Source organism: Gekko japonicus, unplaced genomic scaffold, assembly GCF_001447785.1.
Source record: "Gekko japonicus isolate JY-2015 unplaced genomic scaffold, Gekko_japonicus_V1.1 scaffold284, whole genome shotgun sequence".
NCBI lineage: Eukaryota > Metazoa > Chordata > Lepidosauria > Squamata > Gekkonidae > Gekko > Gekko japonicus.
In genome coordinates, this window is record NW_015172012.1 from 21,154 (window position 1) to 39,965 (window position 18,812).

Here is an 18,812-nt window from a genome sequence, read left to right on the forward strand (position 1 = left end):
GAATGCGGCAAAGACATTTGCACATAATACTCCTGTGGGGCACTGAGCTGCACAGAACAGCACAGTCTCCATATGAGCAAAAGAATCCAGGAACACAAGTAGAGAGGCCATCACTTTTGTGGAAGGTGGCAGGAGTTGACTTAACAGACGACTGCTTCTTAAATGTTGCCTGCTCCAGAGTGAGCTCATCAAGCAGCCTGGTGATCCTAGCACCTGAGGGCAGAACCACCAATGTGGTCTACAGAGAGGTCCTTCAGTAGAGCGGGGGGGGGGGAGACATATGTCTCACTTCATTTCTTACACTACAATCTTCTCCATTAGAATTCCTACAACAGATGTTACATTTCAAACTTTACATCATCAGTATTATAACTGGATTTACAGAATTTAAATACCGTAGCGAAGCATGGGTATCAGGCTAGTTATAAAATAAAAGCAGAAATACAACTTAGACAAGCCAAATTATGCAGTACCTTTTCCCAGCATCCTAGACTGGTGCTGTAGCTTGGCTCACTCAGAGCCACAGGGAACATGCCATGGAATAAATCCAGAGGAACAAAACCCTTTTGACTCACACCACAATTGCACCTCTGGCCAGACTCAAGCTAAATACCTGCAAGAGAGAAGGAACTGAAGCTTAGCTCAGATCTCCTTCAGCTGGCAGAAAAGATCTATCCAGGCTTTCTCTACACTGGAGAGATTTGATCTGAATATTTTGGATTTTAAAGATAATTTTGGTACATAATTAGGCCATTCCTTGAAGAAAGCAATTGATCACTTTTTATGGGCATCTAGGCTTCTGAGATCTCTCGATTTTTAAAAAATGATGCTTGAATGAACTTTTTTTGATAAAAAGTCTCAGTACAATCTTGGCTAAAGGTTTGATCACACATTTGTGTGTAAAAGGCTTGATGCAAAGCTCTATAAGACTTCTGTGCATAACAGAGCACTGTGTGAATTGGGACTACCCTTTTATTTCCAATGTTCAAGAGCAGTATACATTGGCAAATGGATTTGGGAACAAACAACAAGATATGGCCTTTTCTATTTGTTCCTGTTTCTTATCTTTCTGTGGGCATCTTACTGGCCACTCTTAGACAGATCGATGAACTTGATAGGCTTAGATGTGATCCAGCAAGGCACATTCTGTGTTGGGGATTATTCTGAGTGCACAGTAGGGAGTCTATGAATTCACATCTTAACCATAGGCCCAGATAGATTCACATCTTCTGGATGGGAAATAGTAATCGCTATAGTTGCATTTACATACTGTTAGATTTGTGTTATTGTAATCATTTGCATCCTGGATTTTCTGGTCTGGACAGGAATCCAGTTACCTCACAGAATTGTGAGGATGAACAAGAAGAGGACAACTTTACAAACAAACAGTGTAAGGATAACCAATGAATTTCCCCACCCAGTTGCCATTCTTTACAAAGAAGGCTTCTTCATCTGTCTTTTGATGTTGGCAATTACTAGAATTGTGTCTGCCTTCTTCTGTTATACTGCTATCCTAGTTAACTAGTTGGATGGCAGATCATGTATGCAAAATTAAGTTCTGTGCTGAAGTGTTTTCACTATTGTACTGTGACTTTTCTGGCTTCTGTGGACACCACAATTCAGGCTTACTGTACCTTCTTTGAGCACTGCCTTTGCACAAAATGGAAATCTGAAGAAAGTAAGTTAGTTCTAAATGAGGTGGGCTTATCAAGCAAATATTCCAAAGGATTATCTAAAGAGTAAAGGAATAGTAAAGTAAATATGTCAAACATCCATTGGATATAGCCCAAAAAAGACTTTATATGTGCTTAATCTTGAAAATGTTACCAATTTCACTTTCAGAAATAGAAAGCAATTATGTGGAAAGTGAAATCCAATTATTTTAACGATGACATTAGGTTAGTGATATATCTTAAGATTTTACTGTTTTCTTACTGGTGAAAGCTTTTCAGTCAAGGATTTTCTTTCTTTTTTTTGCCCATTTATATTAGGTACCAAGTCATCAGCACACCAACAGATTTTTTCATGGTTATGGAATATGTATCCGGCGGGGAATTGTTTGATTATATCTGTAAAAATGGACGGGTAAGTAGATTTTATAACTGTGGTAAATGTGTGTATGTTGGGGGGGGGGGGCGGGATTGTGGGGGGGGGGGGGCAGGTCTGGGAAGACAATAGTGCAGGGAACAAGAGTAGTTTTGTTTAATGAGACTCTTTTAAGGTTATTAAGGCCAAAACCAGGCCTGATTATATCACAGTCTCATCTGTAATTGTGACATTTTCTCATTTGCAGCTATTTCCTATAATATTTGATGAAAACATTCTTCCAGTTCACCATGCTTCAGGTTACATGCCATTTTCATAAACTAGGAACATAGCAACATTTTCTAGCTTGCTATTCTTTTTGACCTATGGTACTCAGAACTGTTTCGTGTAGAGAAGCGCAACTGACTTGTGTGGAAATTCTTTGGTGAAATTCAGTTGGGGATAGTATGTAGTTGTAAAAGTGTGCAGAAATATGCCTGTGTGTACCCTTATAATGACAGTGTAGTGTTTTGTGACATTGTGCTGGTTGCTTCGGGCAATCCTAAGCACTTGTTTGCTCCTTTCAGTGTATCCTGGTGATCATCAGTTAGTGATATAATTGCTTAGCAATAACAGTCAGCCACAGAATTACCTAGAATGTAGGCAAGAGTTCAGTGTAAGAAGCAGAGACAATTGCTGTCCTCTGTAAATACATGTTTTATAGGCAATCAGCACCATTCATTGATGATTTTTTTAAAAAACTTCTTATTCTTTATTTGTTCTAATTTTCCTGAAACTGAATTTTCCTATTTTTCTGAAATTTTCCTGAAACTTAGTTGAGTGTTTGTATTTAGAAGACAAATTCTTTATAACAACAACAGTAATATTTTCAGTGCATCAATTCACAGGTTAGAAGAACATGAAGCTGTTCTTTTAAATTCTTATGACGCCACTAGCAGAGCTAAAATGCTCCCCACCAAATATGTGGTATAATTGACAACTCATCAAGTGAACTTTGTATTTATTTATTTTTGCCATCATGTCACAGCTGACTAATACAACTGTAGGATTTTCAAGACAAGAGGCATTGAGAGGTGGCTTGCCAGTGCCTGCCTCTCGGGAAAATTTAGTACCCCCCCCCCCCCCCGGCAGCCTTAAATTTTCCTGATTTGCTCTATTGCTCCTAATTCATCCAGCAAAAAGTATTATAGTAAACTATACAATTACATTTAGTTATAAAATATAAAGTGTATGATCATCATGATTACAGCTTTATGATTAATGGGCAAGGCTCATCAATTAATGCCCTGAACACTAGTTAAAAATAGCATTTCTATTAACAGACCTTGCCAGCTTGAGCTTCCTCCCTACCTCATTTTCCATGCATGTGGAGAGTAGCATGAGGTGGTAGATGGACAGTATGACTTAATATTATAGTAGAGGACATCAATTTTAAATGCTATCACATCATTCCCCTTTGATTCTGCTGTTGACTGAAGATACCTATCGAAAGAGTGGGAAGATTAAGCATGTCCTATCCCTTTGTTCTGCCTGGTGCTATAGCTCAGGATGAGAGTGAAAGGCTATGAGGATGATTTTTGAAAGAAGAGGAGTACTCTTAGGCAATGCTCCCTCTAAGCTGTGGAGTCTTGTGAGCAAAAATTCTACTTTGTGAGCTACTGGCATTAGAGTTGTGAGCAAGCGATTTGGCTACTGCATAAATTAGTTTGCCCTGGAGCCATCCTGCCTGAGCTGAGACAAAAATGTGTGAGCAGGAGGCTGAAAAACTGTGAGTTAGCTCACACTAATTCAGCTTAGAGAGAATACTGCTCTTAGGCAGGTTCTTCCATGATGTGGAAGGAAACAATGTCCATGCATGTGGTAGTGGTAACAATGAAAATTTTCAGAGCAATTATTTGAATGTCTTTGTAGCTTAGGAGTCTTTACTTAGCAGCTTTGATTCTAAGGCTTGTGCCATGAAGTATCGTTTTTGGATTCCCCCTGCCCCGCATTTGCTTAGTGTTGTTCCACTGTAATTCTGTCTCCTATGACTCATTAAAGAGACACATCTTTCTTTGCTGAGACTCCTTTCAAAAAAACCTTGAGCATTCTTTCTCATCCTGCATATTTTGTAGGTTGAAGAGGCTGAAGCAAGGCGCCTTTTCCAGCAAATTCTGTCGGCTGTGGATTACTGTCATCGGCATATGGTGGTTCACAGAGACCTGAAACCAGAGAATGTGCTGCTGGATGCACACATGAATGCCAAGATAGCTGATTTTGGTATGTGACCCCAGCAGCATTCCAGAAATGCAACCCAGTGTGTCAAGGCTAACATCCTTCAAAGAACCCAGAGTCAATTTTCATCACTGCTAGCAGTTTCTTTTCTACTGTGGAAAGCTTCACTTCTTATAAACATTGGCCTGGTTCTAGCTGGGCTACTAAATTTACATCTATGCTCTACAATATCAGAGTGCCAATGAGAGCTCGTATGATTGACTGCTACTCCATTCATAACATTTGCTGAAGAAATGCCCATGGCTAGGTGAAGTCTTCTTCCTCACATCTGGTTTTCTGTGTGGAGAGAACTGCTTTTGTATTAATTTACATCATTTATAGTCTGCCCTTCTCACAGGGACTCAAGGCAGATTACACATAGTGGTCAGTACAATAAATAAAATGAAACATTCAGTAAACAGTGACACAGGATTGTACAGGTCTGGAACCAACCAGAATTCTGAAAGATAGAAGTGAAGCACAGCATAACTATTATAGCAATCTGCTGATGATCCCCGGCACTAGGAATGTCCAGCTGTGTTCAACCAGGTCCTGGCCCCGACCTGGGCTTTCTCGGTCCTGGCCCCAACCTGGTGGAACTCTCCGCCAAATGACATTAGGGCCCTGTGGAACCTTACGCAGTTCCGCAGGGCCTGCAAGGCAGAGATGTTCTGCAGGCTTTCAGTTTAGGGCAACAACGATTGCCCTTCCACTGGCACCCCCTTTCCTTTTCCTCCCCCCCCCCCAATTGCTGCTATGAGTTCCTTCTCCCCCTGCCCAGAAACTGGCCCGAGAGTCCAGAGTTGGAGTAGAAATTTCCAGGATGACATCATCATAGATTCTATTTGGGCCTTTGGTTTTAGTTTTATTGGGTCATTCTGTAGATTGTTAATGTTTTGTATGTTTTTATGGCATTATACCTTTATGTACATCACCCAAAGCCTGGCATAAGCTGGAATAGGGTGATTAACAAATTTAATAAATAATAATAAATAATTAACAGCAAAAAAGACATAATAGGATGCTACTTACAATAAGCTGTATGCAGCAGTATAGACTACAGTCCCTAATCATTTATTCGAGTAAGTTTGTAAACTGTTTTGTACAGTGCAGTTCTGTTACCTGCACAGAAAGGCCCACTTGAATAAGAGTTAAAGTTTTGTCTACGGTAGTATTTTCTTTCTATATTTAATCCCAACCATTGATACATTTCCTGTTATTTCATTTGAAAGACATATCTTTTTTCTCATTTCTCTGTATGAGTAGGCATGATCATGTGCCTTCAAGCACAGAGGGCAAAATTTTGATCCATCAAATCATCTGGAGATACACAGCAATATGTCAGGCTAGACACTGCGAACTAGGGATGGGCACAAACCTAAAAAGGGCTGTTCGGTTTGGGGCAGCCATGAACTGAACCCAGAACTGAACTGAACCCAAAGGGCCCCACCCGAACTGAGCCTGTCCAGGGAATTTGGTTCCCCCTTTCTCCCAGTTGCGGCAACTTACCTTTCACCTTTTTCCTGGTTGCGGCTTGCTGGGGCCAGGAAAAAGAGTGGGGGATCACTTGAGAAATGACTTTATGACAAACCCATGTTTCTTCTCTTCTGTGAGGCAGATTTTCTCACCAAAACACTGTTCACCACTCTAACTGAGCAGCCTCTTAGTAGCGTGTTTGAATTATAAACTTATAACTTTCTTTCTGTTCCACCCAGTGTTAAAGAAGTTATTTGGCTTTTGCCCAGGCCAGAGTTTTATTGTAACTCAATAGGAGCCATATAACCCTTTGAAAATGGCACTTGACACAAAGTAAAGTTCAAACAGAAAGGTTGATTTTATTGAACAAGTACAGTTGGATCAGGAACAGGGTAGGGGACAATGAGTTGAGGAAACTGTAGTTCTATAAAAGAAAATTAGAATATTTTGAACAGACAACAGAGCATAATTGAAGCTTAAATTCTCAGTTCTATACTCTGAGAGATTGGTATCTTGTAGATTTCATTCAGCAACAATGTGTCTTAATAAAGGGTCATAGAAAATATCTTAGTTTTCTGGAAGTTAGAACTTTCTTCCTGTATATCAGTACTTCCCTTTTGGGGATTATAACTTTCCCTTTCTGTACTTTTTTTTTTTTTAAATAATCTATTTATTGATTTCAACACATATCAAAGAACAAACAAACAGACATACATCACACACATACATCATATATAGGTATACATATCTTTGGTACCTTGTAGCATTATACAATAACCATAAATATCATTCTTTTAGTTTACCACTTCTCCGTTACAGTTTCTAGTAGCGCATCCTATAGCTATTTTATACCATATTTCCATTTTACTTACACTTGGTCAAAATCCAACCATTTTAGCAACTAGTTTTCCCTATCTCCCCTTCTTGCTTTCTGTAAAACACATCATCTTAGTTTCTATTAAATTCATAGATATTGATCCTTTGTCCAACTTATTATTATCAGACCACACTCTCTACCCTATTTCAACCACAGTTTTCCTTAATGATAAAGTATCCTTATGTAGCATTGCAAAATAATATTTTATACCTAAAAGTACACCTTCCTGGTTCCACTTAGTTCTTACCACAATAACAGGACTGTTTTATTATAATCTTCCCCCTCCTCTATGAGGATTACTTTTAAATCAAATTACTACAGATCTCAATTATCTTCCAGTTCCCAACCAATACTTGTACAGACAGTTTCCCCATATAATAGTTCAACTTTAACAATTACACATTCCTAATTGGTTGTAATATTTCATATTGCTACATTCCATCTCAATTTCAAACTTATCCTTTATGCAAAACAATTGCCTCGAATAGTAGTTCAACTTCAACAATTCTACACTACTAATTAGTTATAATATTACATATTGTTACATATTGTTACATTACTCCTAATTCATCTTTCCATTCTTACCATACCCTAATACCACATATGGCTATCTAAAGGCAGATACATCCCTTTTCTCCTACCTCCCCTTCCTTTCTCTAATTCTTCTTCTTCTCTTTCTACTTCTTTCAAATGCCAGAAGTTCTTAAATTCCAATTGTCTTAAGACCAAACTTTGCCAGGTCCCTTCCCACAGATAGATCCCTGTAGTACATCCTCTGCGTATAAGGCTTGGTTAACTAAGGGCTCCCTCTCCTGGTCAAGATCTTGCGGTTTTAACACAGGTGAACCTCGTTCCAGTCCCTCTTTATTATCTATCTCCTCCCGTGGAGCCTGTTGTTCTCCGAATACACTTTTAAACGTTGATATTACTGCTGAGGCAAATGCTTGTTTAATAGATTCCTCCAGAGACGCTTTAAACTGTTCCACATTAAAGCCTTCTATTTGTAAAAATGTATCTGTTTCTATTTCGCCCTCCGTTTTTACTTCCGCCATTTTCTCGTTCCGCTCTACACCGTTTTACAAATAGTCCCTGCTACTTTTAATCCAGTTATCCTCAAAGTCTTTTCAATTCCACAGTTTATTTCCACATTTGTCCATACTTCATTAAACAACTTTTAAAGTCCGGTATACTTTTCCATTCTTACCCCCTTTCTTCGCAACTTCCATCTCTCCTCTAGCTTTCTCTAGCCGCTTTCGCCACATGATTGAGGTGTACTAAATGGGGTATTTAGCTCACAGTCTTCGCTTCTTACCAAAGTATGCGCTCAGAGAAATTCTTCTTAACAAGGCACCAATTTCTTACTCTTAAACAACTTTAAAAACGGCTGGTCGTTGCTAATTGAACACGGAGGACGTGTTCATTCCACTACTCATCCCTGCTTCGGGGCAGCCAGCTACACCCCCCGCGATTTGCCATCAACGGGGGGGGCAGAAACACCCCCTGCAACTTCCCCTCCCTTCAGGAGAGGAAGCGGAGCTCACCCGCCGGACAGGGAGCCCCAGAAAAGATGAAGGGGTGTCGGTCGGGTCGGAGACGATCCGATACCCGACCGATCACAGCGCCGTCAAACCGGCTTTCCCTTTCTGTACTCTTGAGGAGTCTAAGACTGTTTCCCTTTTCACTTCTCAAACCAGAGGTCCCTTCTGAGTTGAACCCTCTGAATAACTGGGTAAGGAATATCCTCCTTTTCCTAGGAGCAATAACACTTTTCTATTTGGATAGGCTTGCAGTTTTCCACTAACTGTCTAGCCCAGGGATGTCAAACATGCGGCCTGGGGGGCGGATCAGGCTTCTATCAGGAGGGCTTCTATCAGGCCCACAGTGGAACTTCTTCCAGTTCTGCTGCTGCTGCGTCATCGTAGGTTTGCAACTTACAGATACACACCTGAACAGCATACTCAAGATTGCAACTGCACAGACATTTTGATGCAATAATTCAGAGCAAGGGTTGTCAGTTATCAGACACTGTTAAATAAACAAAATATTGCAAGAGTGCTAATGTTTTAAGCATATTTTTATTTTAAGTTAAAAAAAAACATTTGTGTTTGGGTCCTTTTAAAATTTATATCTCCGCTACCTGGCATTACCTTCTATGACACACATGGCCCAGCCCAACAAGGTCTCATTTATGTCAGATCTGGCCCTCATAACAAATTATTTCAACACCCGTGGTCTAGCCTCTTCTGGCAAACCTAAACCCCCCAGTTCTGGAGACTGTGAACAACATAATTCAGCAAGTGTTGACACTTAGATGTTAAGTTCTGATTTCTGAACTTTTACCCAAATGTGTTGGTGTACAGTAAAGGCTAGGAGTTGTGTCCTTTCGCTTCTCAAGTGACCTGTCTGTTTCCCTCAGACTGACACACACACACTCCTCCTGACTAGCAACCAATGTTCCCTCTAAGCTGTAGAGTCTTGTGAGCAAAAATTCTACTTTGTGAGCTACTGGCATTAAAGATGTGAGCGAGTGATTTGGCTACTGCATAAATTAGTTTGCTCTGGGACGAAGACAAACATGTGTGAGCCAGAGGCTAAAAAACTGTGAGCTTAGGGGGAACTGTCATCTTAGAGGGAACACTGCTGGCAACTGCTAAGTCAAAATCCAAAAGATGACTGACTCACTCCCACAAGACTAACAAGATTTTATAAAACTGTCCTCAGCTAGCGCTGACCAATCAGAGAGATGGGGGTGCGCACAGGCAGCAGCCTGTCAGTCAAAGTGCTTTAACCCCTAATCTCCCAGGTGTCTGAGTGTGATACCCTAAGCATCCTGCTTTTGGAGGTCAGTTCATCACAGACTTCCTTTTCCTCTTTCTCTCAGCCATGGCTTGCCACAGCTTGCCACATCTGAGAGAAAGGGGGTGGGGATTGCCTGGGAAGTGTTAAATGGCTGCCTGCCATTTAACCATTTGATTTTGCTCTCTGCCGGTTCAAAGCAGGGGAGCAAAACCAAAGGGTTAAATGGCTTGCAGCCATTTAAACCTAACCACTGAGCAGGTTATCCACTAGCAGCCATTTAAATTCTCCGGTTTTGCTTCCACCCCTTCAAAGGGGGAGCAAAACCGAAGGATTTAATGGCTCACAGCCATTTAAACCTAAGCACTGTTTGGCGGACCCCGTGCTGCTCAGCTGTTAGGTTTAAATGGCTGGACCCAAACAGGTGAACTGGCCAAAAGTCTAGTAAATGTTCAGGGAAGTTGCCTTTCCTGAACATTGGTTCCTGAGCTCTGAACCGGCCCAAGTTCAGCATGAATTTGGTTGGTGAGCTGGTTCGTGCCCATCCCTATTGCAACCTGAGGCCCTATGTCTCCATGGAATATCCAGTGACCTGCTCCTCTTTGGGCCTTTTGGCACAGACCTTACTTTGACTTGTGATGATAGTCATCTGTGTGCAGAACCCAATGAAATAGTGCCCAAAGGACTGACAGGAAGCTTTAAGAAGCTAGCTTATGATATGAAGCAGCTTTTACAAAGACAGCTTTTATGCTGTGTGATAAATTATTTTGTAATAATTCTAATCTCAAAAAAAGATATTGCAGAGCTGGAGAAAGTCCCAAACAGAGTAACCCAGATGTTTAAGGGGTTGAGGCACCTTTCCTATGAGTTAAGGCTAAAGAGTCTGGCTTTTCAGTTTAGAAAAGAAACATCTAAGGAGGTTTATAAAATTGTGCAAGAATTAGAGAGAGTGGACAGAAAGGACTTTTTCTCCATCTCCCAAAATACTAGAACTCAGGGGCATCCAGTGAAGATGATAGGAAGTGGATTCAGGACTGGCAAAAGAAAATACTTTTTAAATCAACAAGTAATTATAATGTGGGATTCAGTACCATTGGATGTAGTGATGACCAGAACACTTTAAACGCTTTAAATAATCCATGGGAATAGGATCAATTGTTACTAGCCACGATGACTAATGACTACCTCCATATCAAGAATAAGCAGTGTTAGGAGGCAATATCAGGGGATTGCCTTGGCCTTTATGTCCTGTTGTTGGCCTCCAGATTAACTGCTTGGCCACTATGTGACACAAGACGTTGGATCAGATGTACCACTGGTCTGATCCAGCAGGGCTCTTCTTGTGTTCTTAAGGGCATTTCCCATATTCCCACGAACCCTATTTTATGGTTTTATTTTTGTTTTGGTTTTTTGCTGCCTTGTTCCTCCTGTAGTCCTTCCTTCCTTCTCCATTTTTTTCATTGTAATGGTGTCCAAAGTTTCCTAACCTTACCTTTTGGGTTCATTTGTGTATGTCAACATGGGAGAATCTTTTCTTTAGGACTTTCCAATATGATGTCTGATGGTGAATTTCTGCGAACGAGCTGTGGGTCACCCAACTATGCAGCACCTGAAGTTATCTCCGGAAGGTAGGACATGGATGCCCTTAAAAAACAGACAAACCAAAGACATGGTTTTGAAATAGAGATTTACTCCAGTGGTTGAGAAACTTGTGGTCATGAATGTAGTCAGACAGTATTCTCTTAGCAGCTTCCTAAGCTGCCGGATGTATAATCAATCATCAATAAACAGTAGAACAAAAAGTATTTAGGGGAGATTCCAAGAGTTGACTAGAGTGCAGATTATGATTTATCCTGGCCATTCCAGGAACTCTTTTTTTCAAGTCACTGCACGAAGGCATAGATAGAGACTGGGCATATCTTGATAGCAAATATCTATAAGAACTTGAGTGGCGAAGAATGTGTTGGAGACAACTGGAGAATGTGAGATGAGATCAAAAGGAAGATGTCCAGGGAAGTCCAGAATGATGGACAGACTGTGAACAAGAGCAGGGTGGATGCTGCAGTAAACAGCTACTCTTTAAAATGTCATTTTGAGGAAGGATGGGTGTTTACCCTCTTGCTCTTCCAGAGATCCCAGGAGAGCTTGGGGGCTTCATGCACATGATCTTAAGAAACAATGTCCTCCTTTTGTTCAGGTTGTATGCTGGTCCAGAGGTTGATATCTGGAGTTGTGGTGTAATTCTCTATGCTCTTCTCTGTGGGACTCTTCCTTTTGATGATGAGCATGTCCCAACACTCTTTAAAAAAATCCGTGGAGGTGTCTTTTACATTCCTGAATACCTCAACCGTTCAGTTGCTACCTTAGTTATGCATATGCTACAGGTTGACCCACTCAAACGAGCAACCATCAAGGACATACGGTAAGTTTTGGTGTCAGAATTGCTACCAATAACATTTTTTTCCTTGTGGAAATGGTGAACAGGACCACGTTAGCTGACATCCTCAAAATTTTTCAGAATTCCTCTGATGTGGGAAAAGAATTGTTAGGCTAGAGAGAAGTACAGTAGCTCTTTCCTCTATATTAAACTATTAGTTTTTCAGAGGCAAGTCCTGGGAAGAAGCAAGGTGGGCTTCACGGTACAAAATCCTAGTAATTGATGGTGTAGTGGTTAAACTGCTTAATTTCAACCAGTAAGAGTCAGGTTTCGATCACTTCTGAGCCATACAACTCAGTAGGTAACCTTGGGCCAGCATTATTTTACATGGTGGCTGTGAGGATAAGATGCTGGGGGGAGGTGGAGAGAATGGTAATGCTGCCATAAGCTCCTTGAAGAAAGGGCAGGGGGAAAATATGAAGGATAGATAGTTACTGAAATGACATTTGTGACAGTTGAATAATCAGAACTATAAATAAATCGGATTGCTTTCTATGCAAGGGTCACTACAGAACTCCTAAGCTGAAGAAGCAAATATTAACATATTTATGTGACCCAGACTACAGAATGCCTTCACAAGTAACACTAACATAATCCCCCATAGAACAAAGTTTGAGTCCAGTGTTTAAGACCAACAAAGTCTAATTCTGGGTATAAGCTTTCATGTGCATGCACACTTCATCAGAAAGCGTATACCCAGAATCAAACTTTGTTGGTCTTAAAGGTGCCACTGGACTGTACATTATTATTGGTCACATCCAGAATCTTATCAAGAACAATACTGAGGCAGTAATATAAATCACAGCCTTTAACATCACAGTGGTTTACACCAGCTGACATAATTTGTTCTGGTTTACATCAGTTGACAATGTACTTGCTGTCATTTTAGTGCTACAGTTTGACTTTCATGATGACTCATACTGGTGCTGTCATTAGATAGTCAAAGGTTTTTTCCTCCCCTTCTAGAGAACACGAATGGTTCAAACAGGAACTGCCAAGTTACTTATTCCCAGAGGATCCTTCTTATGATGCGAATGTCATTGACGATGATGCTGTGCGAGAAGTATGTGAGAAATTTGAGTGCCCTGAATCTGAGGTGATGACCAGCTTGTATAGTGGGGATCCCCAAGACCAGCTTGCGGTAGCATACCACCTTATTATTGACAATCGGAGAATCATGAACCAAGCCAGTGAGTTCTACCTCGCTTCCAGCCCTCCCACTGGCTCTTTTATGGACGACACTATGCACATCCCCCCAGGGGTGAAACCCCACCCGGAGAGGATGCCTCCTCTAGTAGCAGATAGTCCCAAAGCAAAATGTCCCTTAGATGCACTGAATACCACTAAGCCAAAACCACTGACTGTGAAAAAAGCCAAGTGGCATTTAGGAATACGGAGTCAAAGCAAGCCTTATGACATCATGGCAGAAGTCTACCGTGCTATGAAACAGCTGGATTTTGAATGGAAGGTACGGAATGCCAGTGCGTTGTGGCTGTTTATCCAGAGCACTTTTCTTGTAAATTCTCAGTGGACACTACTCGGGTCCATGACAATGTCGGATTGCGATTATTCTTTTATTACAGTCTGTGAATATTATAACATTAACTATGGTTAAATAACATACACATTTTAACTCCTGGGCTCCTCTTTCTGAGGAGCTCATTCTGCCTTACACAGCTATAGGCAGGGGTATTTTTGGGCAGGCATGCACAGGAACGGAGTTCTGGCTGGCTCCCAAGGTGGCCACGCCCAGCAGGAACGCATTAGCATAATAGGCCACACCCAACAGCAGAAACTCATTAGGATTGGCTACATTAGGGGTGTGTGGCCTAACATGCAAAGGAGTTCCTGCTACAAAAAAGCCCCGGGTTTTGACAACAAACAAGGTAAACAGAATAAGAAGCAAAAGGTGGGTGTGGTTGGATAACCACACTTCTGATAACATGGGGGGGCGGTCTAATGTGCTAATGAGCTGTGCTGTCAGGGGTGTGGCCCACTATGCTAATGAGTTCCTGTTGTTGGGTATGGCCTATTATGCTAATGAGTTCCTGCTTGGCTTTTTCTACAAAAAGAGCCCTGGCTATAGGTGTAGCAGAAACTCTTCAGATGTATAATTTTAGTAGCTAATTCCCTTCTAGAGAATTAAACTTCCTGAAAGCGCTTATTATTTGTGCATATCTACTAGGAATCATGAAGGCCAGACAAAACCATGCAACATTATCCCTCAAATCTGTCTTAAATGATGTACTTTCCAGCTGGCTCGTCTTTGTGCCACAGGATAGTTGCTTGATGCACTGTTTTAAGCAATACATAAAACAGGCTAGAGCATATTCAAGTCCCTGCATTTATTGCCACATCTGGGGAGCTAGATATTTATGAGGAAGAGTTGGTATCAGCCCAGCATTGGATTCATTTTCTTTTGTTGTTCTGATTTTGAAATGGAAGTACATATTCTGTCTTATAGACAGACATGGCAAAAGTGTGCCGAGTTTTAATTCAGGCTCATGCATCACCCTCCACACAAGCTTGCAGAGTTTATTGTGGTGTCTAAATTGGATTTTCTAACAAGTTGCTAAACCAGGTTTTACTTGTGATTTATAGTGCAGTCATATGCATGCTTACTCAAAAGGAAGTTCCATTTTTTTCAGTGGGGCTTGCTGCTGGGCAAATGTTCTTAGGGTTGCAGCCTTAGAATCCCAGCATATAGGCAAGAAATAAATTTGGTAAACCACTTCAGGCTTCACAACAAATTCTGATTTCTTTCAAATTAGGAATCCTTTGATCTCACCTCTGTGTGTGATGGGGAAAGAAAGCACAAGACCCCTGGGATATACCGGGCTCGTTCTTGCCACAAATACACTAGACCTTGGATGTAGTCATGCTTGACATTCATTGAATACCATCCTGAGGCCCCTCCCCTCCCCAAACCCCACCCTCTCCCAGATCCACCCCCAGAGTCTCCAGGTATTTTCCAACCCAGACCTGGCAACCCCATCTGTGACTGGTATGCATTTTTGAAAATGAAGAACATCTGCCTATATTCATTTAATGGAGTAATTTGTAAAAAGCAACGTGAGCAGCTGTGAACAATGGACAATGTGAGACGCTGATGCCTTTCCCTCTAATTGTGCATAGATCTACTTGGGATTTAGACAGTGATATGCTAGGCATTGGGAACACCCAGTAGCTTGGTATACCCATCATTCCTATAGTAGCTGAGTGGCATGGTGAGTGTCTAAAAATCAAACATGAACTGTGAGACACAGCCCTGACATGGGAAAGAATACCATACTCTCTTTTATGTCCTATATTATATATTTTAATCTAAGGCACAATGAGTTCCCAAGTAATATTTTAGAGTCTAGTAAGCTAATATTTGCTGCTTTGAAAACTGGGCACAAATACAGTTGAGAACAATTTTTATTTGTTTGTTTGTTGAATCATTTAACTTCATGTGGACTAGCAAAGTGCAGAGCGAGGGGGGATAAGCGGGAATAATTGATTGTTACAGAACGGACCTAAAATGTCACCAGTGTAGAGAGGCTAGACACTGGTTTCTTGAAGTCTATAAATGTGGACTAAAAATGTTGGGGACTAAGAAATGGCAGAAATTATTGTGTCAGAAAAATAAAATATACTTCCAAGTATGCTAACTAAAGAGCTTTTGAAAATTAGTCTCAATGTTTTTTTCAGCTAGGACACGTGACAGTATGTAAAGTACAGTCTTGCAGCATTCTGTTCTCGAAATGTGTAATACTAATGCATAAATAAAAGGCTGCTGTTTCTCTTATGCCAAAATTCCATTGTCCCTTAAAGCCAGTTACATGTTTTAGGTGGTGAATGCCTATCATCTTAGAGTCCGTCGGAAGAATCCAGTAACGGGAAATTATGTGAAAATGAGTTTGCAGCTTTATCAGGTTGACAATCGCAGCTATCTTTTGGACTTTAAGAGCATTGATGGTAAGCAGGTTTCTGGAGAGGCAGCATATGAATTTTCTCAATAAATAAAGAGAAGGGAATGTTGTGACACAAAATCAAGAGATTTGTTTTGAACAATTTTACCATCTCTTCCCTCTGTCTGTGACACAAAATCAAGAGATTTGTTTTGTGTTGAACAATTTTACCATCTCTTCCTTCTGCCATCACACAGCTGTTTTATGGGTTTTGTTCTCAAAATAGCGCTTAAATCTATTTATTATCTGATGTTATCTGAGAGTTTAAGAACTTAGTGTTTAAAAATATGCTCCTACTGTCCCTATTTACCAGGGACAGTCCCTATTGCCTGGGAACTTCTGCTAAATCTTGATCCCTGTTTTGCCCCATTGTCATCAGGGGAGGAGGGGAATGCCTTGTTAAAATGTCATTAGTGGGGTTTGCTAGGGTTCAAGTTCAGCTTTCTCTCCAGGATTTACCTACCTCAGTAAGTTAGGTCTGTGACTGGCATGTGATGCATCTTGGCTGATGCACATGCATTTACATGGATCTGCATGACCACTGTGACACAACACATACTGCTCAGGCAGCTATTTCACATGCACGTGGGGCTAATTTTGAGCAATCATTAACAAATTTTGGAGCCTTGCTGTTTCTAGCATATCTTCATCCTTTAAACACCTTCTTGGACATTTCCTGCCCCCTTCTTTGTTTGATGGATTGTAAATGTTAACTATTAAAAAAAATTAATTGGAAGAAGCATGCAACAGAAAGAGTAGACTTCTGAACAGTGTACAATGAGGATGCCTTCTGTTCATGAGACAACTTGCAATATAACAACAATATCCCAGTTTTGGCTTATGAAATGCTGGAACTATGGAATCCACCTTCTGGGAAGACTGACAGTAATTTGGAAGCAGATGATAATTTTGGTAACTTTATTGTAGACCATTTTAGCACTCCTATCTAATATTAGACTTTTTCAGCATTGCATTTTCTTTTCCCCCTCGAAGAGTCCATTTATGATTTTTACTGCTTCAGCTGAACCAGAATAAACCTTTTCCATTTCAATGTCATGTGTATTGTGGTCAAGTATTTTTCACCTCTTTTCTTTTTAAAATGTTGGGGGGCAGGATGTTCAAGAACTGGAAGAATGCAGAGAAACGCTGTGGATTTCCATGCTGTTTGCTTAACTTTACCCCCAAAAAAGCAAATTTTGTTCACTAGGCAATCAAATTGCAACATGAAAATCAAAATTCACAGCAGTTCACCTCACTAACAGTGCGTTGTTTTTATTGTCATTAATATCTTATGTCACAGTACCCAGAAGTTACATAGGGTTAGATCCCCTGGAGATATTCCACGGGCAGAAGGATTTCCACTCATGAAGCACAACTTCCTCTCCTCGCTTTCCCATGGCAGCCTGAAATACCCAGGGTGCTGACAGGGTGGGACTGGGGGAACAAAATTGGGAGGCCCATGTCAGCTGGAGAGCCCTTGAAGCCAGCCTCATGCATAAGCCAGCCGAATGTCTTTCTGTTTATTTAATACAACTCTGGCTGCAGCCACTAGGGAGACAGGAAAGTCTGAGCACAGTAAGAGGCACTCTACAATTGACTACACTCGTCTTTTCCCAAGACTGAAGCAAACTTGCATAACAAATCATGCTAGCATGATTATCAACCAAGCCAGCAGTGGAGCAAGATAAGACAGCATGCTGATGGCTGGTAACAGTAACTGCCAGCCTGCAGGTCATTTTTCCCAATAGTCTAGCCTGTCTTTCTTCCTTTCCTTGCACCCAGCTCAGCCACATCTTGCAAAGCAATAGTCAGGGTGTTGCAGCAAGGTAAAACAAACTTTCCCTTTTTAAATATTTCTCTCCCTCTTTTCCACAGTTTCCTCCACCTAATTATTCTGTCTCCCCCCCACCCCCATTTATTTTCAATTCTTAGTCTCAAATCTTTCTCATCCCCATCCTGCTTGGCAATGGCAACAGAATGTACTTAATAGTACAGTAGCAAACCTTTGTTAATATTATGAACAGAGGGGGGTGTTAATATTTTCCCATGATCTAACAACGTAGTAAAAGGATGCTTCCTCCACACTTTACGTGCATGGTAATGGGACATTAATCTGTTTTAGTGGTGTGGAACAGAAGTTAGAACTCTCAGTTCAGGCACTGGGTTGTTGTTGTTATTGTTGTTATTTTGGAAGATCGAATAGCCCTTTGTAAAGACTAGCTTGCTATATGTCAGCTGATATAATCTTTTTAGTATCACTAAAATTAGTTTTATAATAAATAATACTATATCCAGTCTTTGACCCCAGTGTGTCCTAAAATGTCATTGTTCTCCTGTCCTCCATTTATCCTCAGAACAACCTTGTGAGGTAGGTCTGGCTGAGAATGTGTCACCCAGCAACCTTCCATGGCAAGTTGGGGATCTGAATATTAGAGACCCATCACAGGTTGCTTATTACATGTTGCCCATTGTGAAGATAACATGGTTCAGAGTGTTCCAGTTCCCTTAATTTTTGGCACTGTAATTCCCATCATCATCCTGGGGTTGGTGGTCAGTTTTCAGACATGTAACATCATTTTCTGAGTTATGCCTGCCACAGATTGCAAAAAAGCATGGGGTGATTGTGGTTTGTCTCATCTGGCCAGGAATTTTTCCATGCCTTTCCATTTTGGCCATGGAACTCCCACATCCGTTCTGAAGCTGGTGGTCAATTTTGAGTCTCCTAGCTTTATTCTCTGATGATTTATGTCTGCTGCATGGTGTAGTGGTTAAAATGTTGGGCTAGGATCTAGGAAACCCAGGTTCAAATCTCAGCTCTGCAATGGAAGCTTGCTGGGTGACCTTAGGCCAGTCACATACCCAGGGTGGTTGTGAGGATAAAATGGAGGAGAGGAGAAACATGTAAATTGCCTTGGGTTCCCATTGGGGAGAAAGGCATGATATAAATAAAGTAAATAAATAAATAAATAAAAGA

At 40.9% G+C, this 18,812-nt stretch overlaps 1 protein-coding gene across 2 annotated transcripts in view; it reads left to right on the plus strand.

Annotated features, from left to right (window-relative positions):
* Window positions 1-18,812, plus strand: part of PRKAA2 (protein kinase, AMP-activated, alpha 2 catalytic subunit) — a 37,372-nt gene that overhangs the window by 10,285 nt on the left and 8,275 nt on the right. For both annotated transcript variants that reach the window (XR_001482753.1, XM_015420266.1), the window contains exons 3-8: window positions 1,992-2,085; window positions 4,161-4,305; window positions 10,989-11,076; window positions 11,646-11,870; window positions 12,852-13,353; window positions 15,719-15,845. Coding sequence is in view for 1 of the 2 variants with exons in the window: in XM_015420266.1 (XP_015275752.1) it covers window positions 1,992-2,085; window positions 4,161-4,305; window positions 10,989-11,076; window positions 11,646-11,870; window positions 12,852-13,353; window positions 15,719-15,845 (1,181 nt within the window). In the remaining variant the exon portion in view is untranslated. The remainder of the gene's footprint in view (window positions 1-1,991; window positions 2,086-4,160; window positions 4,306-10,988; window positions 11,077-11,645; window positions 11,871-12,851; window positions 13,354-15,718; window positions 15,846-18,812) is intronic.